We start from the raw sequence: 27,951 nt of genomic DNA, 5'->3' as shown, positions 1-27,951 counted from the left end.
TTGCTCATTTTAGCTGTCCCTGTACATTTTTATCTCTAGATGAGTTTTCTGTTTAATGGATCTAATGAATTTGGAATAAACTTGAAACAGGTTTTACGTTAAAATTTTGAAGCTTTTTTTAATCCTTTGCAGAAAGTACAATCCTCAGTTTATTGTTCCTTATCAGATGGCTTGGGCATTAACGCAAATCCAAGAGATTGAGAGTTAAAATCCTATTATTAAATAATTAGAACAATACCAAAAATATTCCTGCTGGGGTCTCTAAACTGAAGGATACAGGCACCTCCTGTCTCTTTCTTGTCTCCTTCCACTCAGCAGAAAAGCCATCAACCTTCCCACTTCTGTTCCCTCCCCTCTCTGAGTCTTTCCCACGAACCTAGACTTGGCTGGAGAGAGCTATTAGAAGGAAGAGGAAGACCCAGCAAGCATAGTCCAGTCCTGTTTCTGTTAATCCTCAATGCTCCTGTCACAGTACTGCATGCTAGACAGTACTGGAATAGAAACTAAATGCTATTTCCTAATAATAGTGTGATGGAGAAGAGTATTTTGTTTTCATGTTTTGTTCATTTGTTTTTTACTGTGCTGCATTCCCAGTGATGGTTATAAATTATGGCTTTACTAGAAGATCCCAGAAGCAGTGGCAATTGTGTTTGATGTCAAACACAAGGCAAAATTCTATTCTTCTATCCACAGTACAGAACCCTCCTCAGTGCATATTTTTCACTCAATATCTTTATGCTGGTGAAAATCATTGAGAGTTTTGCTGAGAAATCAAGCACAGAGAAGTGTGGATCTGAAGAGCAGAATATTGCCCTTAGATAGAACATTACTGGTGCGGCATGACTGGGTGATATCATTGTTTACAGTACCTAGTAATTGTATGAAGATTTCACCCCCCAACCCTCACATTCAATCTGTACTTATTTTTAGAAATCTATTTTGTCCCCCCCATGTCTAGTTGGCAGCCGGTATCAAGTTGGAGGATGGTGTGGATTGCACTCTCAGCAAATTTGCGGATGATACTAAACTAGGAGGAGTGGTAGATACGGTGGCAGGTAGGGATAGCATACAGAGGGACCTAGACAAATTGGAGGATTGGGCCAAAAGAAATCTGATGAGGTCCAACAAGGATAAGTGCAAGGTCCTGCACTTAGGACGGAAGAATCCAATGCACCGCTACAGACTAGGGACCGAATGGCTAGGCAGCAGTTCTGCGGAAAAGGACCTAGGGGTGACAGTGGACGAGAAGCTGGATATGAGTCAACAGTGTGCCCTTGTTGCCAAGAAGGCCAATGGTATTTTGGGATGTATAAGTAGGGGCATAGCCAGCAGATCGAGGGACGTGATCATTCCCCTCTCTTCGACATTGGTGAGGCCTCATCTGGAGTACTGTGTCCAGTTTTGGGCTCCACACTACAAGAAGGATGTGGAAAAATTGGAGAGAGTCCAGCGAAGGGCAACAAAAATGATTAGGGGTCTGGAACACATGACTTATGAGGAGAGGCTGAGGGAACTGGGATTGTTTAGTCTGCGGAAGAGAAGAATGAGGGGGGATTTGATAGCTGCTTTCAACTACCTGAGAGGTGGTTCCAAAGAGGATGGTTCTAGACTATTCTCAGTGGTAGAAGATGACAGGACAAGGAGTAATGGTCTCAAGTTGCAGTGGGGGAGGTTTAGGTTGGATATTAGGAAAAACTTTTTCACTAGGAGGGTGGTGAAACACTGGAATGCGTTACCTAGGGAGGTGGTAGAATCTCCTTCCTTAAAAGTTTTTAAGGTCAGGCTTGACAAAGACCTGGCTAGGATGATTTAATTGGGGATTGGTCCTGCTTTGAGCAGGGGGTTGGACTAGATGACCTCCTGAGGTCCGTTCCAACCCTGATATTCTATGATTCTATGTCATTATAAAGTTAGGACTAAAATGTTGATTGGCCATTGTCATTGCCATCTTATTGCTTTTAGTTTTGTAGCGATAATAAGGTGGTATTTTAAGTAATTAAAATGCAGGATGGTCTCAGCAATGTTTTTTAATGGCTTCAGCTTTTACCTCTACGACGAAATTGTCTTGGCTGAAATTCTGAGAGATAAGCAGTCCAGTGTATCTCTTATAAATGTATTAAACATTAAGCAAATATATGTTTAAATAAAATATGTCACTAGCTAATTTAACTTATAGTTTTCCTAACTTTCTTAATTTAATTTACAATAATACAGTGCAATAATTAAATCAAGGTTATAAATGAAGTATAATCAGTAAAGTCACTGGTTCAGTTTATTTGGCTCGCCGAGAATTACAATTAGTGATTGTATTAATTATAACAAAACAACTCTCAGTGTTTTACAGGAAGGTTAAGGGGAGAAGCTGTTCCCTTTAAGTTAAGCCATTCAGCTAAAAGTCTAGTTCTTGCCTTGGTTTTAAGTAAATACAGCCCTTAGAATCATTTCATAGGCCATATTTACACTACAAAATTATGTCGACCTAACTTATATGGGCAAACAGCCACAGCAGTTATTAACTTGCTTGTGGGTATGCACACTCAGCTCTGTGTCAGTGGTGTGTGTCCTCACCAGGAGTGCTAGTATCAATTGTATTGTCACTGTGGGACAGCTCCTGAAAGCCAGTTACAGTCCATGTAAGCAACACAGGGTCTACACTGACACCGCGTCAACCTAATTACATGGCCCTAACTCTACACTGCTCGGGGAGGTGTTACTAAATCGGTGTAGAGAGGCTCTTACATCAGCAGGAGCCAAATTTAAGTGAAGAAACAGCTAGGTCAACATAAGGCAGCTTACATCGACCTAATCATCTAGTGTAGACCAGGCCTCCTTTGGCTGCTCTCTCCCATTAAACTTCACTCTTCACAGAAACTACATCACACTGTTGTTTATTTAATCTATTTTCCCACCCCACGTTAACACAATGGCTGCATCTTTCTGACAGTCTTGCACAGATACAAAATGTTTTCTAGAATCCCACACATAGCAGTTTCAGAATAACTTATTTAACCTACAGTTTTCTCACTAACAGATTTAGGGATTTAGTGTCTACTCCAGGGAGCAGTTTGTGACACATAGACACCCATGCACACTAGTGGGTGTTGGAGTGATTTGAGCACCCTCAAATTGCTCTACAGAAAGGTTTTCACACTGCCTTGATGTCTTTAGCTCACATGATTAGTCTTAGTGTAGTGTAGACACTTTCTACATTGATGGAAAGGGGTTTTCCATCAATGCAGTTAATCCATCTCTCTGAGGGTAGCAGCATCTACACTGGGGGGGTGGGTTAGGTCAACTTAACCATGGCACTCAGAGTGAGAAACTTTTTGCAGCCCTGAGCAACATAGCTAGATCCATCCAATTTTAAGTGTAGACTAGGCCTTAGTTTTGGAACTAAGGCTTTGTCTACACTAGCACTTTTGTTGGTAAAACCTTTGTTGGCCAGGGGTGAGAAAAAAAACACTCCTGACCAACATAAGTTTCACCGACAAACATGCCGGTGTGGACAGTGCTATGTTGGCGGGAGACATTCTCCTGCCGACGTAGCTACCGTCGCTTGTTGGGAGTGGTTTAATTATGCTGGCAGTAGAGCGGCTACACGGGAGACCTTAAAGCGGAGCAGCTGTAGCGGTATAGATACGACGCTGTAAGGTCTGTAGTGTAGACATAGCTCTAGGTGATATCTACCTGTATCTGTATAAATGATAAAATGAAACTTGAAGATTTTTGATGTGGGGGGATAGCCTGGTCTTTTCTCTCTCACATGTAGATTTCAGGCTTGGCTTAGTTGTGGGTCAGAATCTTTCACCTATTCGTCCTCAGATGGCAGTCTAGGAAAGTGAGCAGGATACAATTTTGGGTGTCTTATTGATGTGAGAGAGCCTCTACTTCCTTCCACATGGTTAGAGTGTTTTGTAGGGGATCAGTGTCCCCTTCCTCCACCTCAGAGGACACCCCAATATCTTCAAAGACCAATTAGCTGTTACAACCTGGTAGCCATAAGTTACTTGGTCTTGAAGTCTGTCAAGGTTCCTCCCCCACTCTGAACTCTAGGGTACAGATGTGGGGACCTGCATGAAAAACCTCCTAACCTTTACCAGCTTAGGTCAAAACGTCCCCAAGGTACAAAATATTCCACCCATTGTCCTTGGATTGGCCGCTACCACCACCAAACTAATACTGGTTACTGGGGAAGAGCTGTTTGGACGCGTCTTTCCCCCCAAAATACTTCCCAAAACCTTGCACCCCACTTCCTGGACAAGGTTTGGTAAAAAGCCTCACCAATTTGCCTAGGTGACTACAGACCCAGACCCTTGGATCTTAAGAACAATGAACAATCCTCCCAACACTTGCACCCCCCCTTTCCTGGGAAATGTTGGATAAAAAGCCTCACCAATTTGCATAGGTGACCACAGACCCAAACCCTTGGATCTGAGAACAATGAAAAAAGCATTCAGTTTTCTTACAAGAAGACTCTTAATAAAAATAGAAGTAAATAGAAATAAAGAAATCCGCCCTGTAAAATCAGGATGGTAGATACCTTACAGGGTAATTAGATTCAAAAACATAGAGAACCCCTCTAGGCAAAACCTTAAGTTACAAAAAAGATACACAGACAGAAATAGTTATTCTATTCAGCACAATTCTTTTCTCAGCCATTTAAAGAAATCATAATCTAACACATACCTAGCTAGATTACTTACTAAAAGTTCTAAGACTCCATTCCTGGTCTATCCCCAGCAGAAAACCAGCATATAGACAGACACACAGACCCTTTGTTTCTCTCCCTCCTCCCAGCTTTTGAAAGTATCTTGTCTCCTCATTGGTCATTTTGGTCAGGTGCCAGCGAGGTTACCTTTAGCTTCTTAACCCTTTACAGGTGAGAGGAGCTTTCCCCTGGCCAGGAGGGATTTCAAAGGGGTTTACCCTTCCCTTTATATTTATGACAAAGTCAAACTGAAGAGCCCAGGTTAGAGTGTACATGTCTTGCTACAGTTCGTTCGTAACTGCTAACAGATGTCTCTCGAAAATAGGACACAAGAAGAGCCATATGATAAGGAGCTGGTAGGCAGACTTCTGCTTAGGTCCACAACATAGTATTTAAATATAATTAATGACTTGTCAGCATATACACATCTACTCATTCCACATGTACTCAGGACAATGAAATGACACTGGGAAAGTAATGCTGAAAGGTGGGGGCAGAGTCTAGGGCAAGTGGATGACCTTACCCTAATAACTGTTTGCCTCCAAGCCAGAAAGCTGCTTCGGACATCTAGTAACGCTAACATTCATTAGGCCTAAATCCAAATGTTACTCAGGTCTAAATCCAAATGTGGCCTATGTTCTGTACCATTTTCTTTTACACATTTTTTCACTGTAGAATTTCAAAAAATGATGAAAAGAGGATATGAGAATTCAAGCTGTTAACACGAGCATCTGATTGTGAGGGGAGGTTGTTTCAATCTATTCTGGTTCTTGTCATGCTCCTTTATTGGGCTCCCATGAAATCATATTTCCTTTATCTTAGGTACTTTTATGGCCTTCGTCACCATGTTGTCTGAACACCTTATAATCCATAATGTATTTATCCTCATAATGCTCCGTGAGGTAATGAAGTATCATCATCCCCATTTTATAGATGGGGAACTGAGGCACAGACAAATTGAGTGACTTGCTCAGGAGGGAACTGAACCCAAGTCCCAGGCTAGTTCCCTAAACACTGAGAAATCTTTCCTCTCATTAAAATCTTTGCTTTTATTTTATTTATACAGGATGCACTGAAGGCCCAATTGATCTGGTGTTCGTGATTGATGGATCAAAAAGTCTCGGAGAGGATAATTTTGAAGTTGTAAAGGAATTTGTCTCTGGAATCCTGGATTCTCTTGAGATTTCTCCCAAAGCTGCTCGAGTTGGTTTGCTGCAGTATTCCACTCAAGTCCGCACAGAGTTCACATTAAGACAATTCAGCACAGCCAAAGACATGAAAAAAGCAGTATCCCAAATGAACTACATGGGGAAAGGCTCCATGACTGGACTTGCCTTGAAACAAATGTTTGAGAGAAGCTTTACTGAAGCAGAAGGGGCAAGGCCATTTTCAGCAGAAGTGCCCAGGGTGTCTATAGTGGTTACAGATGGACGAGCCCAAGATGAAGTCTCTGAGTGGGCCAGCAAAGCAAAGCAGAATGGTAATCTGGTATTTCTTTGTCACTGTTATTTTAAGGATGTTTATATTTATTTATTTTTAAAAGTATTTCAGCATATATTAATGAAGAGACAAGATTGCTGTAATGTACTGGTCAGAGCATGTAGCACTGCCCTCTGCTGGAGGGAATTATATTTTCCAAAACGTTTGGTTTGCTGTCTAGGGCAGTGGTTTTCAAACTGCGGGTCGCGACCCAGCACTGGTCAGCACCACCTACCGGGCCATTAAAAGTCTTGTCAGCAGTGCTGCCCAGCTAAGGCAGGCTAGTCCCTACCTGTTCTGACACCGCACTGTGCCCCAGAAGCGGCCAGCAGCAGGTCCAGCTCCTAGACAGGGGAACCACAGGGCTCCGTGCTCTGCCCCTGCCCTGAGCACCGGCTCTGTATTCCCATTGGCCAGTAATCAATGGGCGGTGCCTGCAGGCAAGAACCTCATGGAGCCCCTTGTGTGCCTATGCCTAGGAGCTGGACCTGCTGCTGGCTGCTTCTGGGGTGCACCGCAGTCCGCAATGCCAGAACAGGCAGGAAGCCTGCCTCTGCACCCCCACTGTGGGTGACACCCCGGGCTGACCGGGAGACACCCGAGGTAAGCCCATGCCCCAACCCCGTGCCACAATCCTCTGCCCCAGGTCTGAGCCCCTCCAAACCTGGAGCCCCTTCCTGCACCCCAAACCCCTCATCCCCAGCACCACCCCAGAGCCTGCACCCCCAGCCCAGAGCCCTGATCCCCTCCCATATCCCTGCCCCAGCCCAGAGCCCACTCCAACACCCTCAACCCCGGCCCCACCCCACAGCCCTCACCTCCGCATCTCAACCCTCTGCCCCAGCCCTGAGCCCCTCCCACACCCTAAACCCCTCATCCCCAGCTCTGTTGGGTCACAGGCATCAACAATTTTCTTCAACTGAGTCGCCAGAAAAAAAGTTTGAAAACATTGGTCTAGGGGCTTTGCCACAAAGCACCACATTGCAACTACTCCCAGGAAGTAATGAGTAAGTACCTCTGAGAGGGTCTATGTACTGAAGAACCAAATCAGCACAAGGCAGTTGCATTGCATAGCTTGAATGCTGAACTGTGCCCTACATGTTTCCACTAAAGGTACTTCATTTAAATGGAGAATCGCAGATATTAGGAGCTTTATTAAATATTCCTTTTAACACATAATATTAATATAAAACACCGCACTCAAAATATCAGAAATATGTTGTTTCAGAGCCTTTGCTTTATGCTATAATTTTTAAAAATACAGCATAGACTTGGAAGCAATTATATGTTGCTATGATTGGGTGCCCACCCTGCACAAGACCAGAAGGGATTAAGGTGGCTAGGTGATCCAGTTAAGGGCCCAGGCTGCACCTGGGGAAGGAGCCAGTGAACAGGATTAATTAGTTGAGGCTCAGCTGGATGGGGATAGGAAGGGCCAGTATTAAACCCACGAGCTAAGAGCAGCTGGGGGCTGCAGGGAAGTAGTCTCCAGTTATTCCCTGGGAAGAGGAGGGAGTTGTGCATCTGGCAGACCCGGAGATGGGGAAGGGCCAGAATCATAGGACTGGAAGGGATCTCAAGAGGTCATTTGGTCCAGTGCCCTGTCCTCATGGCAGGACTAAGTATTATCTAGACCATTCTTGACAGGTGTTTGTCTGACCTGCTCTTCAAAATCTCCAATGATGGAGATTCCACAGCCTCCCTAGGCAATTTATTTCAATGCTTAACAACCCTGACAGGAAGTTTTTCCTAATGTCCAACCTAAACCTCCCTTGCTGCAATTTAAGCCCATTGCTTCTTGTCCTATCCTCAGAAGTTAAGAAGAACAATTTTTCTCCCTCCTCCTTGTAATGCCTTTTATGTACTTGAAAACTGTTATCATGTCCCTTCTTAGTCTTCTCTTTTTCAGACTAAACAAACCAGGTACAGAAAGGCCCAGGGAAAAGGCAGTAAGGTCCTTGGCTGCTGACTAGAGGGTCCCTGAGCTGGAACTTAGAATAGAGGGTGGGCCTGGGTTCCCCTACCAGCCAGCAGGGAAGTGGCACAGACCAGGCAGGGGAGAGTGGACTGCCTGGGACAGTTTGGCCCAAAAGACTTTGATACCCTGGAAGGGGAGGACCATAGTGATCTGACTAGAGGGCCAAGTCACAAAGAGGAAGCTGCAGCTCCTGCAATGAGAGGGGCCACATGGTGAGAGAGGATGACAGATGGAGAGACTGTCAGAGGTGTGTGCAGCACCTGGAAGAAGCTAATCCCCAGAGCGGTCGGGAGGAGGTGCCCTAGAGGTGAGCTGACCCTGTGACAGTTGCTTTATTGTCCATATCCCACTGGTCTTGCTGAAAAAGAAACCCATTGTTTGTTATAGAGGTGGGCCTAGCAAGATGATAACTCGCATTCAGATTTAATTGAAGACTGGTGATTTTGAACAGTAAACATGGTCTACAATATGTTGTTGTTTGATTGTTTTTTTTTTGGGGGGGGGGAGGGTTTTCATAAAACTGTAGCCTATGATCAAGGTGGCAGAAATCAATTCTGTAAGGCACCCTTGGCAAAAATCACTTTTCCCACATAGTATCTACTAAATTTTTCAAAATAAAAAAGGACTTACCTGTAAAACAGAAAATGTTTTGCAAGAGTCCTACTACTAACCTGGGCTGATGGACTGTGGCACAAATAAAGCTGTCAGGACCTTAGAGAGGCTTCACACCTTGTTTTTTGACATATCCACACAATGATACCTTGTTGCACACCTGAATGCAGGCAGGGGCACCCATTTGTGCAACCAGTTTGGAGTGTGTCCTGATATGACTCTGCTAAGGAGAAAAGGGAAGAAGTGATGGTACAAGGAGATGAGGAAGAAACTGGACAAATACAGAGTAGGAAGCAACAGAGCTAATAAACTTGTATTCACAAAGAAATGTCAACACCATGCCTCTTTCTGAAGCTTTGAAAATTAAACCAATAACTTATGGTTTCATGCACGGGAGTGAGTAGGCAGGATTTGGGACAGTGTATGGAAGAATTACAGGCCTTGACAAGTAAAAGATTTGGAGAGAAGTACAAGCCAACCCCACTTACTTTCAGAGCCAAATACATCCCCAGTGTAATCCCACTGGGGGCAGTGTAGTTTTGCTGAGCAGAAATTTGGCACTGAATGTTAACGCCAAGTCTTTAAAAAGCAGCAGACCTCAGCATGAACAGTCCATTCGTTAAACTGAATCAACCTGTGTAACATGGTGGATGTTTTACTTTCCTGGCTAGCACAATGTCACCCAAGGTCTTGGTAGAAAGCAGGACCCTGCTTAATAAAAATGTAGGCACTGGAGATGGAAGAGGTGTATTTACTATGTCATCACATCCAGTCTCCTGCATTGCCAGTGGAGGGTTGAAAGTGGTTATTCATAGTGAGTACATAGATGTTATCACTGAACAGCAAAGGAAAGCAGATGTACTAACCCCACACCCTACTTTTTATCTGAAACCAAGAAGTTGAAAAATCAGTTTTTGTAATTGGCATCTGGAGCTCTCTTAAAAATTGCTTCAGTCCTTAAAAGGATAATTGTTGTGGGTTTTCTTTTTTTTAAATGACTAGGATCCCAAACAGATGTTCTGCACTCATTTCACAATAACCTTTTGCAGACAGGACAAGGACCAACTTTTAATCTTTTTTAAATTCCAAAGCGGTCAGTGCAAGATGAGTGCATTTTCTAATGGCAGAAGTGATGTAACTAGAAATGAATATTCAGTTCATGTGTAAACCAGAAGCAAAGAATTATTGCCAGCTGTTGGAAAACAGGAATATGAAGTGTGCTCTGCTTTGTGTGGTGTGAGTTTAAAATCTGTCTGAGAGGAATGTGAGCCATTGTCCCCAGCCCAGCTACCAGGATGTATTAAGACTAACTATGGCATGAATCCCCTTAAACAATTGATCTCCTACTCTCAGTTCTCTTCCTTTCCCCTCCCTCCCTTGACAAAAAAAACAGACCCCCAATGCAGGAGAGACTCTTACACCCAGGATCCCTTCCCCAGGACTCATTAATCTCACCAGCCCCATAAATGGCTCCTCTCTCTCAGTCCCTTCTCCCAGCATAAATTCTGCATTTCTCTTAGATGACCAAGAACTCCTAGATTCCAAGGCTCCAGATTAATCTGCCTAACTGACTGTATCAGAAGACTATGTATTTAAGTCTATTTCTCAGCAAACTACTGATCTCTTTCAGGATTCTGTCCCCTGCCTGCCTTGCTCCTACATCAACCCTATCTATCATTTCAGCAAAAAAGGAACTAGACCCTGTGTCCCTCCAGCTCTGTGTCCCTCCAGAGTCTCTCAGTGTTACTGCTAAACTGATCAGAGGTGCTCTCTCTCCCTCAGTATGTTGCAGGCAGCGCCCTTTTGGGATTCATTTATCTTCAGTGGTAACCATATGTCCATGGTTTCTTTGGCTGAAGAATTGTTTGTTAATAAAACTAACAGTAAAGCAGTGAGTTTCTACAGCATTTCAGATGTTCTATTACTCAGTGTAACTAGGATTATTCATCCAACACAATCTTTGGAGTTACGTGGCATGCACATTTATGGTGCTATAAGTAATCAATAATACATCTTCCTTTCACTTAAACTCTGGATTTTTAAAAAATTTTGCAGTAGTAATAATGTGCAATTTCTCTTGCACCCAGGTATAACTATCTACGCTGTTGGAATAGGAAAAGCAATTGAGGAAGAATTACTGGAAATTGCTTCTGAGCCACCAGACAGACATCTTTTCTATGCTGAAGACTTCAGTACCATGGGGGAGATAAGAGAAAAACTAAAAAAACAAATCTGTGAAGGTACCACATGCCTCTTCCGTTGAGATATAAGAAAAGCGAACAGCCATTTCTCTTCTGTTTTTAATAAATGATGCATAAAATATACACTTAAACCCCAGGAGGATTGGTAATGTTCCCCACCTTCCTTCAGGCTGCAGTTAGATCAGTGAACCCCACCCAGGTAAACATGAGCTATTCCATTAGGAATATTGGTGTGGAGGTGAGGGAAATCCAAATGATGATTTATTGGGAGAACAATTGCTCTTCTGGTCTGTATGAGTCATGTTTAAAATTGTGTAGGGCAATGGTTCTCAAACTTTTTTTTTTCATGGACCACTTGAAAATTGCTGAGGCTCTCAGTGGACCACTTAATGATCTTTCCAAATGTTGTTTGTACCGTTAGCTAGCTATTGTAAAGTGCTTTGGATAAAAGCGCTATATAAAAAACCTTAATAATTAACATTTTTTGTTCTACAAATAGAAGCACAAAACTCACATTTTAATATCAATAGTCTTACCTTTCTAATGTGATGGATGTGCCCTCTCTCCCTGCCACCACAGCAGCCCCCTACCTGGGGCTGGGAAGGAGTGGGGTCTCTCCCTCTCTCCCCCGCTGTGGCAGCCACCAAGCTGGGGCTGGGAAGAAGCAGAGTATCTCCCCAGCCGCAGCAGCCCCTGATCTGGGGCTGGGAAGGAGGGGAGGGTCTCTCCCTCCCTCCGCCACTGCGGCAGCCACTGAGCTGGGGCTAGGAAGGGGGGAGGTCTCCCCTGCTGCGGCAGCCCCTGATCTGGGGCTGGGAAGGAGGGCTGTCTCTCCCCGGCAGCTGCAGCTCTGGATCTGGGGAAAGTCACCTTTCTCTGGCCGCTGCAGCCCTGCACATCCCAAATTCCCCCACCCCCTCTTCTCACCCCGCTGCCCCCTCCCACTTACTCCCTATTCCCCCCAAGGTCACCACCTCACCTTACTTGTGTGTCTTCTGCAGGGTCCAGGCACCTAATTAGTGGAGCCATGTCTGTGCAGCTCTACTAATTAGGTGGGTGGCCCTTCATTCTCTTGTGTGCGGCTGCCCAGGTGCGCACCTTAGAGGGAACTACCCACGGACCACCTGAATGGAGCTTGCGGACCACTGGTTGTCCGCAGGCCACGGTCTGAGAACCTCTGGTGTAGGGGAATGTTGCTAATGTCTCGCTATGTAAGTCAATGGTTGGGCTCAGCAGCAGAAGAAAAAAAAAAAAAAAAGAAAGAAAAGTCTTAATGGCTATTGTGCAGCGTTCACAACAGCAACAAAATAGTTCGATGTACCCAGGAAGGAAACTGAAAAACAACCAGCTTGTGCGTCAAACCAGTCCTTTGACCCATGAGCGCAGAACCTGGCTTTGCAAAATCATCCCCCACCCCCACCGTGGCACTAGCAGCCACACTCTAGACCTGCTTCCCATAGCAGCTGTTCAAGAGACCTGGGGATTCTGAGCTAGAATGGACCCCTGTTCACCAGGGACCTAATGACACCCCTGCACCCACTCGCACACAGCTGGTACTCAGTATTACGTGCTCATTCATATACATGGCTGAAGTCACTTCCTGTAACAGGAGAATGAAGCCCAGGAACCCTCGAGGATTCTTTGCTGTGCAAGATTGCCTGGTAGGAAGTAACACGTTCTTCCTTTTAGGCAGGGCTTTGGGAGGAGTCAGGGAAAAGAATCTGACCGGGGGCCCTCCAGACTGTGTATCCTCTGCCTCTCCCCTATGGATCGTATTGCTAGCTCCCGTTGATATGCAAAATACTGAGATTGTAGAAAAGCAGTTCTGTTCATCCACCCGCATACACCTCTACCCCGATATAACATGACCCGATAGAACACGAATTCAGATATAACGCGGTAAAGCAGCGCTCCAGGGGGGTGGGGCTGCGCGCTCCGGTGGATCAAAGCAAGTTTGATATAACGCGGTTTCACCTATAACACGGTAAGATTTTTTGGCTCCCGAGGACAGCATTATATCGGGGTAGAGGTGTACTAGGTAGGCAAACACATGATGACAATTTCAGAAGCATAGGGAGATTCCAAGTCCAAAATTCTCGGGCAACTCTTCTAATAAATCTCTCTCCCTATCAAACATCCTTTAGATAGCTGCAGTGCTGTTCGCCATAAATTTCATTTACTTTTCAGAAATGCATTATTTGGTAAACCAAAAAATAAGTAAATCTTGCCCCTTTGAGGCAGTTTCCAAACTAGAAACTCTGTCTCCAGTGTTGGGTCCGTTTACCTCCTGATTTTCTGCTGCACAGCTTCTCTCTTCATTCATCACAAACAGGTAATGCCTCTCATCTGCGGAACTGGGAGGCTGCCCAGGGTTGTTGCTGGAGGCTCCAGGACTAAGCACCACTCTTTAACTCCGCCCCAAGTGATGGAACAAATTGGCAGCTCAGTTTCTCGTAACCACTTTGTTTTATTTATAAGTATAATTTGTAATTGTTGTTGTGCAGCAACGACTGTTCCAGCAAGTTCCTCTTAACCTCCCCTCAATTGAGGAATCACTGGCTCTAACCCTCTCGTTTCTCCCATGCAGCATCTCTCTAGCTGGCTCCCTGTACCCCCCGCACAGTAGCAGAAAGCCCTTCAAGCATCAAGACAAATCTAAGAGGTGCAATAGGCAGCTTTTCAGGAGCCTCAGAGGTCAAGTTATGCCCTGCTGCTGCAAGCCACCATTGCTGACTCTGGCAGGCCATAGGGGATTGAGTCAAACTGGCAAGCCAGGGTCACGCGCACACAGCCCAAAGTTTGGACTCTGCTATGGAGGGTTTGACCTGAAATTTTTCTGTAAATGTTGACAGACATATAACTGACTTAAGGTCAGTTGATATATATCAACTTAAGGTCAGTTGATATAATTGTAAGTTATTAGTAGTCAGTTGCTGAAGTGTTTCTAGTTTTAGAAGAACTCTTTTGATGGCCTAAGATGAAGGGCAGGGCTTAGTCTTGGCGCCTCCAGCAAAAATGCTGAGCCCCCTCTGAATTCCACTCAGGAGAGCCATTGCCAGTGTGTTATGAATGTGGAGGGAAGCTGCTCACAGAAAATCATCAGGAAAGAAATATCATTTTCCTGTCATGGGAAGCTACTGTTCTGTGCAAAGAATAAAATCATTTTTTCTATTAATATCTTTCTCTTTTGGAAATTGTTTCTGCCAGCTTTGGAAGAGTCAGATCCCCATCGGGATCCACTGACAGGGAGGCCTCACAAGACTGGTCCTCATTCTTCAGGTTAGATGCTTTAAATCTGTGTGTCCCATTTTCCCCTCAGTTGGCTCCCCACTCAGCATTCTTCTCACGGCATCCTCTACAGAAAGTTCATCATTCACCCAGAGGGATACCCATACCAAAAAAAACCTCACAAACCCTTTTTGGTCTTCTGAGCTTTGCTGCAACAAGCTTATGGTTGCATGCTCCCACCTTATCCCCCATAGTAGTTTATTAGGATGCTGCAACTTCCATAGCAGCCTTATACGTTGATGTACTTTAACACATTTTTTTATTTACATGATCATTTACTATTTAATAGGCTCAGGCTTAACAGTAACCAATACAGAGCTGAAGTCCTTCTCCTGGCCTGGAATACAACACTTAAGCAGTCTATCTACAGTATACAATCTAATAGCTCAGCTTCTTTGTGTAAAATGCAAACTCTGAGTAGTACCTTACACCATTAGAAGTCCCGCTAAAATCCACTGGATTAAGGTGCTGATCAGTGGGTGAGTGGAAGAATCTGGCCTTAAATGAATAAGGTGTTACATACAAAATTCAATAGATGTGTTACATAATCATGACCACAGTTCTGTCTTGGGGTTTCCTGCAGGATCTGAACCAGCCAGCATAGCCGTCACAGATCTCCTTGCCTGTTCCAATTTTGCAGTACATCACAAGTATCTTTTCGAAGAGGAGAGTGTTTCACAGTCAACAACAAGATCAGGTAATTAGTTACCATGGCTCAGGTAATCTTTAGGCAATTCCAGCCTTCTCCTTTGATTACACAGGTTAGAAAGACATGTCAAGACTGGAAATTCATAAACAATGCCCACCACAGAGTGGCATTCCTTGCCTACCTGTTTCTCCATAGTACCCTCTCTAAGTGCATCCTCATCTGTGGTGATTACAGCTAAGTATTTAACTGGGATTTGATATGTGCATCTTTTGATAGTGATTATACTATTTGTTGGTGCCAGGAAAATATTGAACATACTTTGCATTTAGTAGCTACATTCTCTTGCAGATTCAGTATATTTAGATTACATGTCACTGTTTCTCTGAATGCCTTCTGTCTGCTTTTCCAGCAAACCCTTCAAAAGATAAGAAGGAGCAGTGCAACTGTGAAAATCTCATAACATACCAGAACCATGCCAATGCTGAAGTAAAAAAACTAACCCAGCGATATATCCTTTCTGAATAATTATTTCCTGGATCACAGGTAGAAAGGAAGTTATTTATAAGGGGAAGGAAGAGGGGGAAAGACAGTTACAATAAATGCTAATTAGGGCCACACACTTAAAACTGGTTTCAGAGTAACAGCTGTGTTAGTCTGTATTCGCAAAAAGAAAAGGAGCACTTGTGGCACCTTAGAGACGAACCAATTTATCTGAGCATGAGCTTTCGTGAGCTACAGCTCACTTCATCGGATGCATACTGTGGAAACTGCAGAAGACATTATATACACAGAGACCATGAAACAATACCCCCTCCCACCCCACTCTCCTGCTGGTAATAGCTTATCTAAAGTGATCATCAAGTTGGGCCATTTCCAGCACTTAAAACTCAAAGTCTCAGATGTCTCCTTGGGCCCAAAAGACTCTACTACTGTTTACACAGCTCTTACAATGACTTCAAATCCACAGCTCCTTCAATGAAAGGACCAAAGTTTTTATTCATAAATATACATCCTAATGTTTCATAACCACTGAATAGCAAGAGAAGTCTACATCTTAGATCAGGTGAGTAGGGAGTATAAGAGGAGGCAAAAAAAAATGGAGACTGATTTTGAGACCATAATCCTATTCTCTGGATTTGGCTATTACTTCTGCTGAAATTTTAGTCCTCCATCATACTATTTTTGAGTAGTGTTTATTGGCAACAGGAAACTCTTGTCTCAGAATACTGAAGAGAAGTCTCCTGCTGTGCTCAGGGAATAGGCACATGCAGCAAGTCACTTAAAATAATTTCCAAATGAAAATGTCAGGATATTCTACAGAGAACAGTGATGATGACTGATTTTACACACACAAACCACTTCTGGCTTCAATTTTAATTATTTTAGTCTCCTCTTAGATGCCTCAGCCAGGTCAGCCCTTTCCTGCAACAAACTCTGGGAAAGGTTCACAGCTATGAATCCCAAGTAGCAACAGCCACTCCCTGCAGCCTGGAGTTAGGTGCCTAACTCCCTTTGAAAGTCAGTCTTGCTTAAGCCACACCCATTCTACAAATTTTCTGCTTACTAGCTTAAACAGCAGCCAGATCAGCTTTCTGGCTTTTATGGATCCCATTCTTACGCACTCAACTCTCCCTCTGTGGATTCCACTAGGCAGCAGACAACCTAGTTAGGTGTTGCGAAGAATGAGAAATGGAGGGCTGAAAGGGACCTTGAGAGGTCCTCAAGTCCAGTCCCCTGCAGAGGCCGGTCCTGGCAGGTGTTTGTGCAATGTATTCCTAAAAACATCCAACAATCCACGCTGGGCCCAAAGTCTCCTTTGTGGATCCAGCCCTTATCTTCTCTGTTCCCCATCTGTAAAATGGGGATAAAGCATTTCATAAGTGTTGAGGATACACACACTAAAGATTATGAGGTGCTCAAATACTATAGTACTCATAACTACCTGTTTTCCTGTACTGTACCAGATCTATTTGTGGGTTAGGGACTTCATGTGTCTTCCATCTTAATCTAGTGTAAATAGTATGTTTATATATATGCTTCATAGCGGTAAGTAGCTGAAACATTTTTAAAGATTGCACTAGCAAGGAACAAAGTTTCACTTCACTTTAAAATGCCAATAGAAGCCCCCTCTTTTTCCAATCACTGTGCTAAGCAGATATAAGCAGTGACCTGCAACTCCTGTTTATGGGTCCTTTTGGTAATACTACTGGACAGTACATTTAAATGTAAGGGAACAAAATGTTTAGGGGTGATAAAGAAACCCAGTTGTAAAGTTCCATATTGGGCTCCCTTTGCCTAGCCCTGCATTGAAAAGGAGGAAATAGGGTTGAGCTGTGAAATACAAGGACTGAGGGAAGTGGATAGTGACAGCACCTCAGTAACAGACTACAAACCCCTACAACCAGCAGCATCTGCTGCAGTTATATTTTCTCTTCCCGCCATAATACGTTGGGGACATGAAGGGCGGGGCGGGGGAGGCACTTAAATGATAATGAAAGAAAAATGTAGCAATTACATACCAGAATGCTGAGTAAAAAAATACACAGCGTTGTGCTGGATACAACAGACAATATTTGTTACAAATACAGGTGTGTACAATTTTAGAAGCTGCCATGACATGCTTGTTAAATTACTGTCATTTTAAAAAGGATTTCACATCCTTCGGTGTGTTGAGAATCAAATTAATATTTGAAGGACTTTCTGGCAAGTTTTTGTATGCTACTGTGTATTCCAGATAGCTTTTTCCTTAACTTATTAATACTGGAAGAAATAACTAAGAGAATGGAAGCCCTGGAAAACAGACTAAGATACTGATGAAGAGTTCTTAACAGATGTATACACTGTACTGTATATTTATACATACAAGTTGCAACAAAGCTATTTTCTTAAAGCAGTACAAAGCTAGGTAGCACAAATCTTTGTGTCTGAGGGAAAAGGACATTTTTGGACCCAATATTTACATACTGAGGTACAGCATCATATTGTTCTCTTGCATTGATTGCAGTAAGACAAATGTTGAAAGGAATTTATAAAAAAATTTAGTAACTAGAAAAATTTCTAAGAATTTAACACTTGAATTCATAAGCTATGCAATCTAATAAAATGCTTTTATTTTTAAATGGAAACCTCCATGGTGTGTTTGGGTATTTTTAGACTACTTACTGGTGTGTTACACAGGTCAGGCTAGTGATCACAATGGCCCTTTTCTGGCCTGCGAATCTGACTCTAATATACTCTGTAAATCATTTTTGCTTTATTAGTTGTGCTCCATCCCTCACCCCCTCCATCATATTAAAAATATTAAGTGTGCAGCATAAATGTGATTATAAAACAATTGTTTCATATATACTCTCCTTTGCCTAGTATAAAACATCATCTATAGAAAACTAGACATGAGGGAATGTGTAGTCTAGCTTAATAGGTTTTTACTTGCATCACAAATGTATGCACTAACTCAAACTAGTGTTTCCTTGCAGTATTCCAGGTGTTTCAGCAGCATTCAAGTAACAGTTTGCCATTTGCCTACTACATCCAGAACACCCACAATCTCCTCTCACTCTAGTCAGTGGACAGAATTCACAATTATTTGGTCCCAGTCTATATTCTACTCTATCACATTGTAAACGCTTCAGGTCAAGGGTCTTTTCTTGTGTGCACGCGCTATCTAGTCTACAGTGGGAGACAAGCAAATTTCCTCCAGTTAAAGGGCAGAATACGGGGCACTAAATGTTTCAGGGAGAATGGTCCTAGGGTGATCTTACATTCAAATATTCCACTTTGAGAGCCATATAGAAGGTACTGTTTTCATTGAAGCAGATTCTCTCAGGCTAGACAATCCTACTCTTGTTGGATAATTCAACAGCAGAGCTAAGCAAATTAATTATTTAATGTGGTGGTCAAACCAAAAAAATGTGATTAGTTTCAAAGTGACACTGGATTTGTTTCTTACCACAACAAAACCCCACATTTAAACTGAGCAATAGCTTTCCTGAACTGCAATTTCACCCTCTCTTCCAGTCTCTGAAAAAATCTACGTGTTGGCACCTTTTTGTCACAAGTGAATCTTACATGTCTTAGGCTACAACTGTGACAGCAAGTGTTCTCTCAAGAGAACATGGAGACTTTTACAGATGAAAACCAGCTCTATCCCCAAGAAACCTGAAGGGTGTTTTCTTTCCCTCCCAAAATCCTTTAGTTTTTGCTGCCGTCCTCTCTCCTTGGACAGTGTTTTATATTCCTTTTTTCATGCTCTGAAGGTAAAGTACAGACAAGCAGTATATGTTCCCTTTTGATTTCAGCTTGTCAAAATAGTAATTTCCTAGCTCTTTCTAAAAAAGGCAGTAGCCTTTTCTGCACATTCTTGTTAAAGAGCAGTTCATCCATTGTGAGGATGCAAACATTACAGTAGTAAGTTTGTAGGGTTAAGTGACATCCCACCATGCAGACTCAAGAATGAGGTTTTCAGTTCCTGGTACCTCCAAATTTTGCACGTGTTTACAACTTACAGCAGCTGAAAGTACCAAAAAGATGCTTGAAGACTGAACTTTTTTTTTGGTACTCAACAATTACATACATCTTGCATGAATGTATACAGCTTTACAAAGCAGTATAAGCTATCTTATATCTAATTAAGTAGAATTCATTTTTGAGAATGAATAGATTTTCAAATTCTTAAAACAAGTCTCCCCTTGTAACATTTCCTGGTAAAGAAAAACGTGACCGCGTTACAACAGTAGTCTCTGAAACTAGACTGAAGCAGTGAGTGATGGGATTCTGTAATCGTGCTGTTGGACTGCAAACAATTCTGCATCCAATATTGGTTTTTGCTAAAGATCCATTAGTTTTTCAGACTGGTCAAAGAAAGCTTACATAGAGTTTCTGTTAGAGCTTTAATTAAGTAAGAGGTTTCAAATCTGACCTTTAGCTCCCACACACCCCTTTCTAGAACTGGGAACTGAGTGCAGTTTCATCTTATGTGCTTCCTAGCATACATGAAGAGTTTGTTGTTTGATAGTAGTATGTGCTCAAGGGAGTTGTTTATAGATGCACAAAAAATGCAAATATGCCTATAATTGAACAAATATGGTGGCTGATGGATCCTGGAACACAATCTCCCCCACCTTCCCAGAACTTTAAATCTCAATGTTTAAGTACACGTAATGGATTAAGTGACACCTAGCATACAAATTAAGTAGTGTCCAATTTAAATAATGCAAATTTAAACAGGCAAATTTTACTTTCAAAATCATTTTTAAAATAAAACTTCCTCTTGAGAGGATCCTAATACAGAGATTCAAAGATCAATGGGGTTAATTCTTCCAGTATCACAGGATTTAGCTAAGTAACTTCCTTCAGGTTTTATTGTGACTGTAATGGATGCCACTTGCAAAGATTCTTACAGTTCAGAAGAAATTTATTAATAATCAATGACTGATTCAGCATACATCAAAAGGGGAAATACACAGAATTGTAGTAAAGTGTATTTTGTATGGCTCTATTAAAGATACATTGCTGAAAAGCTGAAACCACCTATGAGAGAAATTGTATTGTTATTGTGTATTCTTTTTACTAGATGCCTGCAGAGAGCGGACCTCTCACTTCTAAATACTCCTTATTTGTATTAAAATAGCACCAGTGATCAGGGCTTCAGAGAAAGATGGTCCCTGTCCATAAGCAGAGACCAACATTTTCAAGCATAACTAGTGATCTGAATAAATCTCCTTTAAAAAAAAAGGATCTGCAGATGGGATGCATAGTACTTTCTAAAAAAAAAAAGAAGTCCCTTTATGATGTCTCAAGTTGGGCACTCAGCCAAGTCACTTAAAAAAAATCTATATCTCACTGTCGCTTAGATTTTATAAGCGCTATTTTAATACACTGAAATGAATTCTCCCTTTAGAAATATAGGCCCACATTAGATTTGGGTGAACTAGGGTTTTCAATTGAGTAGGGATATTAGCATGAATAGACCCAAAACATGAAACCAAAAAGAATGAAACCATAAGAAGAGTTGTGTCAAACTTGCAGTGACCCTTCAAAATACCAGTGTTCTCATTAAGGTTTGGGCTAAAGCCAAAAAAAACCCACACCTCTTAATTGGGTACCAGGTGCAATAAACAACAGGCTATAGAAGAAACTCCTTCATCTGGCCTTAGGTAAGGTCTGATAATTGGTAATATCACGTTTATTAAAAGCATATATAAAAAAAGTAAACTCTTCAAGGATTCACTGCTAATACCTACCTGACCAAGTTGGAGCTGACCAATACAGGGCTAAAGCCAGAGATGTCTCCCTAGACCATTTGTAAGTATCTTGATCAAATGCTTATGTTTTGTTACTCCTGAAATGTAGTAAATTGCTTGTTTAGGCTTTTTAGGCACATTTAGAGCAATTTTATAAATACCATTCAGTCTTTGGATTTAATGAAGGATTTATGGTTAAATTATACCCTACATAATTAATTCCAACACTCCCCTGGGAATGAAAAAAAACTAGTCTCATCTCTTTCCTGGATCTTAAAAAAAGAATTAATTTTAGTTCAAATAAGCCTCTTCCTTCTATATATGCTTAAACAAAATTCTCTCAACCACTCCCTTTGCTTACCTACCTCAGACTTCAAATGAAATTAAGATTAAGTTTTTAGGCTGTTTTATGTCCTACTCCTCTTGAATTAACCACACAAAATAAAGCAAACTATTAGGATTTTCAGGGATTCTTATTCTACAAAAAACAGTCTAAAACTTTCCAAAGGCTTTGGATTTGAATAGGGCAAGTAGAACACTTTTCTAACAGAAAGAGAGGCACAGTCATGGTAATCAGTCTCTATTTGCACACTTGTGCCCGAAACTAGTAACAGTATAAATTAATACAAAATACAGGTTTTTTTTTAAAACAAGTCTGTAACCAGTTTTATTATAGAAAGGATGACAGCTCTCCAGCTTTTACTTCTCAGTGGTCTGCTCTGGCATGCTTCTAATGATGTCAGAATCGCCTGTAAATGGAAAAATAAGCCATATTCAAATCTCAGGAAAGGGGCTACAGCAAAATCCATTTACAAATACAGGACAACTATTTGGAAGCTATTTTAAGTTTGCCATTCCACAATGACCAATATCTTCCACTTAGAAATCTGTTGTAACTTGGCTTTTGAAAATTCTATCACATTAAATTAAAAACTCAGGTGTTGGCACCAACAAATAGGTTTGAAGGATAGTATACTTCTGAGTATGGTCTCTATTAATCTCTGAAATGTTTTCCTTTTTAAAAAAATGTCAAAGCTGTTTCTATATATATTATACTAATGTACAACACAAAATGACAATTAAATACACATCACTAGCCATTAAAAACACAGAACTAGAGAAACAAGCAAGTCCTGAGGATACATTGCAGAATTTTAATATAGCAAGTGACTAGCCTGATCATTGAAATACAGGATAGTGACAATATTTGCAGTATATGAAATACCAACTCAAAAGCAGAGGTACTATACAGACTTAAGAGCTAAATTATACAACTAAAAATAAAAGTGTTGCATGTAACTATATTAAAATAGTTATTCACAAGTCAAACCTGAAGCAGCAGGTTATAAATTAGATTTTGATGGAATTAGTTTGAGAGTAAAATATCATACTGTATTCATATCATACACACAATAAGCAGATATAACTACAGTGAAAATTCAAATGGTCACTCAAGGACAACTCAGTAGAGATACATCTAGAAATGTAGTGAAATCCATCTTTAAGCAGCCATTCAAAGTGGCTGACAAAGCAACTAAACAAGACACCATCTAAAATAGAGCAGGATTAGACTATGTTTAAAGATACTTTGGGGTAAATACAGACAAATTCCTTAATTAAGAGTGTTCATCTTAGAGGTTATAACAGTCAGCCTTTAGGCCCAGAGATACCACCAGCCTATGGTAATTATCTTTGTTCACTGCTGACGCCAAACGTTTAAAATGAGAAATGTTAGAGCAGGGGTTCGCAAACTTTTTTTTAACTGGTGATCCCTTTCACACAGCAAGCCTTTGAGTGAACCCCCCCCCCCCCCCGGTAAATTAGACACGCGTTTTTTATATATTTATCATTATAAATGCTGGAGGCAAAGCAGCATTTGGGCTGGAGGCTGCCAGCTCACGACCCCCTGAGGGGTCCCGACTCCCCATTTGAGAAGCCCAGGTTAGAGCATTTAGCAATCCTGTTCACTTTCAAGCTTGGATGTCCAATAAGAAAAACTGAATTAGAGATCATATTTCCAAGCCTTATCAACTGGCCAAAGTATTCTAAAGATCCCCATTGCTGGTGGGAAAAATAGCTTGCTGAGGTGAAGCAAGCCCAATAAAGAGAATATGCTGGTTTTTTGTTTTTAATGTTCTGTGTCATGGAAGTCCTGTCCAGGCCCTGTACCCTGGTATTAAACAGAATGGCAAATCCAGTTAATGTTTTGTGGTGATGGAGTCATATAGAAGCAAAAGATGCTGGAACACATACCTGGATCAATGATAGCCAGCGTGCACACTCTGTAGTATTTTCCACATGCTGTACCCAATTCAATATTGTTGCCGCTGTAGTGATGCACACCAGTCTTTGCCAACATAGCATAGTACTCAATCTCTGATTTTCTGAGAATTAAGGAACTATGCATCAGAAAATGGTACACTCACTCATTCCCATCAAATGAATCCTTCAATGGGACATTATTAGACCAGTTTGAATCCTAACTACACTTCCAAAGTTTTAGATTATTGAGCAGTGAAGTTAGTTTTATTCTTCCACTTGAGATGTGTGTTGGGGGGCAGTCACCATCTTTCCCCCAAGGGGAGCCTGGCTTCCCAATCACAGCTTTCGGATATAGGAGTCTGATTCTGACAGACAGGAACGGGGTTTGGCAGCTCTGGTTAGTGCAGATGTCTTTTCCAAGAAAGGCCTCAAGAGCTGCTCAAATAGCAGGTAGGCTCCTTTGTACAGGGAAAAAGGGCTGACAGGAGATGCAAAAGTAGACTGCTGAGAGGGAGTGGGAGTGAACAGGACTAGTTGATGGGTTGGTCACTGGAACCTGTAGCTGATGAGTAAGGCTGCAAGTTTGTCACAGACATCATGGATTCCGTGACTTTCCAGGACCTCTAACTTCTGCCCCAGCAGCAACTGGCCCAGGGCCTGGCTGCTGCAGGGGCAGTCTCGCACCACCGCACTCCCTCCCCCAGCAGCTGCAGGGGTTTGGGTGTGGAAGGGGGCTCAGGACTGGGGGTTGGTGTACGAGCGGGGTGAAGAATCTGGGCAGCACTTACCTCGGTGGGGCTCCACAGAAACAGCATCATGTCTCTCCTCCAGCTCCTAATCCACCTCCAGGCACTGCCATGGTTCCCAGCCAATGGGAACTACGGAGCTGGTGCTCAGGGCGAAGCAGAGTTGCCTGGCCACACCTCCACTTAGGAGCTGAGGGAAGGACATCGCCACTTCTGGGGAGCTGCACAGAACCAGGTAGGGAGCCTGCCAGCCCCACCCCTCACCAGCAGTAGCCACGGGCTGCTCCCCCCCAGAAAAACCCAGGTCACTCTCCTCCGGTCAGGGGTATATAGTACAATTCACGGACAGGTCAGAGGATGTGAATTTTTGTTTACTCCCCGTGACTTATCCATGACTTTTACTAAAAATGCCCATGACTAAAATGTAGCCTTACTGATGAGGGCTGGGGAAGGCAGGTGGCCAGATGCTAAGCAGACAGGGAACCAGAAACCTGGGCTTCTGGTGGTGACAGAGGCATTAAAGTGAATTGTGTCCAGTTCTTTCACATTCCTAGCTTGCCCCTTTTCCACTTGGCCTCTATGAGCTGCAGGTCTTGTCAACCACCACTGGTCCCCTCCAGCAATCCAAATTACATGCAGATCCACATCAACCTGTCCCCCTCCCACAACCTGAATAGCTCCAGCCACTACAGGGTCTGGATCTCTTTTCTGCATCTTGAAACTCCTCATAAAAAGTTATTTTCAAAGCCACCAAAACCCTATTTGATGACAGACAGGATCCAGCCCACAGCATGAGGTTTCAAAATAGGGAGGGGAGAGGAAGAGGCACAGAAGCCATTTAGGATTCCTTCTCCACCTGCATAACAGCCACTTTGCTACACCCTTCTTATCTGAATCATAACAGGTGTAGAAAGTTTTTCTTTAATATAAGCTTCCTTTGCTGTACAGAAGCTGGGCAGCATAATTTAAAAGCACTTTACAGGCTCAGTCCTGCATTGTTTGCACAAGCAACTTGCACCAGAGATCCAGCATCATTTTGCAGCAAATATAACATTGTAGAACTAGGACAGGACAGTTCAGTGCACTGTACTAAAAACTGTTCACACTCTGCACAGCATAAAGCAGATGTGGATAAAGTATCTCTCTTTCTAAAAGCAGTTTTCAGGAAGTCCAATTTCCAACAGAACAGTACCTACCTCAAAGCAGGACAGTTGTTGGCTAGGATGACCAACTTGGCTTTGCCCTGCCGAATCATTTTCAGAGTCTGTTTGTACCCAAGCACATATTTACCACTTTTCATAACCAGTTGAAGCCTTGAGTTTATGGACTCTAGCGACTTTTTCTGTAACAGAGTTAAAATACATGGAATAATGCAGATTAACACAGAGAATGATCAATTTTAAAGAGCTTTAACTGAACAAGTCTTTTGGTTCACTAAGCTTTTTACTATTTACAGTTCAAAAGATGAAGTAGCTCATATCTAAATATCCAAGAAATTAAGAAAGAGCTTATCAATAACAAAACAAGAAATTTGTATATCATATGACAACATTCCTCAGACTTCAAGGTAGTCCCCTTATTTATACCTCTTAAATGCAAAGAGAAATTAACTGACAATTTTTAAAGCTACTATACAAATTATGTTGTATTGTTCTGAACTTCCAACCTGACCCTACCCTTTTCAGTGTCAGTATATTTGTGGGATCCTACATTCAAAGGTCCTTTTTCAATTTACCAAGGCTAAGCCAGGTTTAGAAAGAAGCATCAAGTTACCCCATTTTAAATTGCAGTCTGACCATTAGACCCTGTCCTGCGTACATACATTTCATGCAATATAACTAGGACAGTGATCACTATCAACAGGGCGCTGAAGGGATTTTTCTGTAATGCTTTGCCGCATATTGCAACCAGGTAGCGAATTTTGTAATTACAGAGGACTTCTTACAGCATGACTTTCGAGCGTACAAAAATAAAGGCAATGCTCATCACAAGGTAGAGCAAGATACGAGAGCAGACGCCGAAATGCACTGACCCGCACCCACGCTTTGTTCTAGAACAATTAGGCCATAACCCATCCCGACCGCACAGAGCTAGCAAAGCCCCCGGGGGAGGATATCGACACGCCCGGGAACCTCGGGCGGACAGCGAGAGCCGGGCGTGAGGCGACCCGGGCTCGGACGACACAGGGCAGAGCGAGGTGAGGGGCAGCCCAACACAGCTAAGGGGACGATACCGCCCTGCGCCAGCGCCTCCTGCGAGCTGAAGGAGCCCAGGGGGAGGCCTCCCACAGCGACTTGGGGCACCCTGCTCCGCTCCCCTTATTCATTTGGGTCCCCCCCCCCAGCCCCGGGACAGCCCGGAGACCGCTGGCCGCTCCCCAGGCAGCTGCCCCGCGCCCCGGGGCCGCTCCGCAGCCTCCTGCCGCCGCCACGTGAGCGCCAGGCCCGCCCCGCTCACTCACCGTTTTCTTCGCAGCCACCATGTTGCTGCCTCGTGTCGGGTCCGGCGGTTGCTGAAACACAAGGAGGAAGGGTTAGCCCCGAGTGCCGGCCGGCCCGCAGCGCCCCTGCCCAACCCCGCGGAGCCCCGCTCACCCGAGGCGCGCCTCCAAGATGGCCGGGCAACAAGAAAGGAAGAACGTCCCACAATGCAGCGCATTCCCCCCCCCCCGGTGCCCGGCGTGAAATCTCGCGAGGCGTTAGTTAACTCCGCCCCTTCTGGGTTGAAATACGCCTGCGCCAGACTCCAGAGGACACTAGGCGGCGGGGTTTTCTGGTGGGGAGAAGGGAGGGAGTAGTTTGGGAGGCGGGGCCTGTTGGGGAGGAAGGGCTCTGTAAGGGGGCGGGGGTAGCAGCAACAGCTTCAGCTTCTTCTTCTTCTTCTTCTCCTCCTTCTTCTTCAGGGCTGGGGCTCTGTAAGGGGGCTGGCTCCGTGGGGGAGAGTAGCTCAGGGTGAGGGGCTGGTTCTCTGGCTGGGGGGAAAAGAGGGAGTAATTTTGTGGACACCTGGTCCTTTGGCTTGGCTCAGCCCGGACCTGGGATTGTTCTGTGATTGCCCTGAGAGGCAGGGGCCCAGCTCCTTAGAAAAAAAGAAAAGGAGGACTTGTAGCACCTTGGAGACTAACAAATTTATTAGAGCATAAGCTTTCATGGGTTACGGCCTGCTTCACTGGATGCAGATAATGGAATTTATAGTAAGAAGATATATATATAGAGAGAGAGAGAGAAGGTGGAAGTTGCCGTACAAACTGTAAGAGGCTAATTAATTAAGAGGAGCTATTATCAGCAGGAGGAAAAAAAAACTTTTGTAGTGGTAATCAAGATGGCCCATTTAGACAGTTGACAAGAAGGTGTGAGGATACTTAACATGGGGAAATAGAGTCAATATGTGTAATGACACAGCGACTCCCAGTCTCTGTTCAAACCTAAGTTAATGGTATCTAGTTTGCATATTAATTCAAGCTCAGTAGTTTCTCGTTGGCATCTATATATATATTCATACTATATGTTCCATTCTATGCATCCAATGAAGTGGGCTGTAACCCATGAAAGCTTATGCTCCAATAAATTTGTTAGTCTCTAAGGTTTCAGAGTAACAGCCGTGTTAGTCTGTATTCGCAAAAAGAAAAGGAGTACTTGTGGCACCTTAGGGACTAATAAATTGGTTAGTCTCTAAGGTGCCACAAGTACTCCTTTTCTTTTTGCGAATACAGACTAACACGGCTGGTACTCTGAAACCTGTCACTTAAGGTGAGCTATTACCAGCAGAAGGGGGGGGGAGGGGAGG

At 43.1% G+C, this 27,951-nt stretch overlaps 2 protein-coding genes across 3 annotated transcripts in view; one reads left to right on the top strand and one right to left on the bottom strand.

Annotated features, from left to right (window-relative positions):
* MATN2 (matrilin 2) overlaps positions 1 to 19,460 on the top strand; it is a 132,370-nt gene extending 112,910 nt beyond the window's left edge. For both annotated transcript variants that reach the window (XM_084620298.1, XM_084620299.1), the window contains exons 17-22: positions 5,775 to 6,188; positions 10,865 to 11,017; positions 14,186 to 14,257; positions 14,850 to 14,963; positions 15,325 to 15,423; positions 17,677 to 19,460. In XM_084620298.1, coding sequence (XP_084476424.1) covers positions 5,775 to 6,188; positions 10,865 to 11,017; positions 14,186 to 14,257; positions 14,850 to 14,963; positions 15,325 to 15,423; positions 17,677 to 17,729 — 905 coding nt within the window. In that variant the 3' untranslated portion in view covers positions 17,730 to 19,460. The remainder of the gene's footprint in view (positions 1 to 5,774; positions 6,189 to 10,864; positions 11,018 to 14,185; positions 14,258 to 14,849; positions 14,964 to 15,324; positions 15,424 to 17,676) is intronic.
* A 2,334-nt stretch (positions 19,461 to 21,794) lies between these two features.
* Positions 21,795 to 26,861, bottom strand: RPL30 (ribosomal protein L30). The gene is made up of 5 exons (XM_084618792.1): positions 26,760 to 26,861; positions 26,627 to 26,677; positions 25,362 to 25,507; positions 23,411 to 23,541; positions 21,795 to 21,906 (listed from the first exon to the last, which is right to left on the bottom strand). The coding sequence occupies exons 2-5, from the start codon at positions 26,645 to 26,647 to the stop codon at positions 21,857 to 21,859; spliced, it is 348 nt and encodes a 115-aa protein (XP_084474918.1). The 5' UTR covers positions 26,648 to 26,677; positions 26,760 to 26,861; the 3' UTR covers positions 21,795 to 21,856.
* Positions 26,862 to 27,951: the final 1,090 nt, after the last annotated feature.

This window comes from Lepidochelys olivacea, assembly GCF_965140295.1.
Source record: "Lepidochelys olivacea isolate rLepOli2 genome assembly, chromosome: 2".
Taxonomy (NCBI): domain Eukaryota; kingdom Metazoa; phylum Chordata; order Testudines; family Cheloniidae; genus Lepidochelys; species Lepidochelys olivacea.
This window is presented reverse-complemented; position numbering and strand designations above follow the sequence as displayed.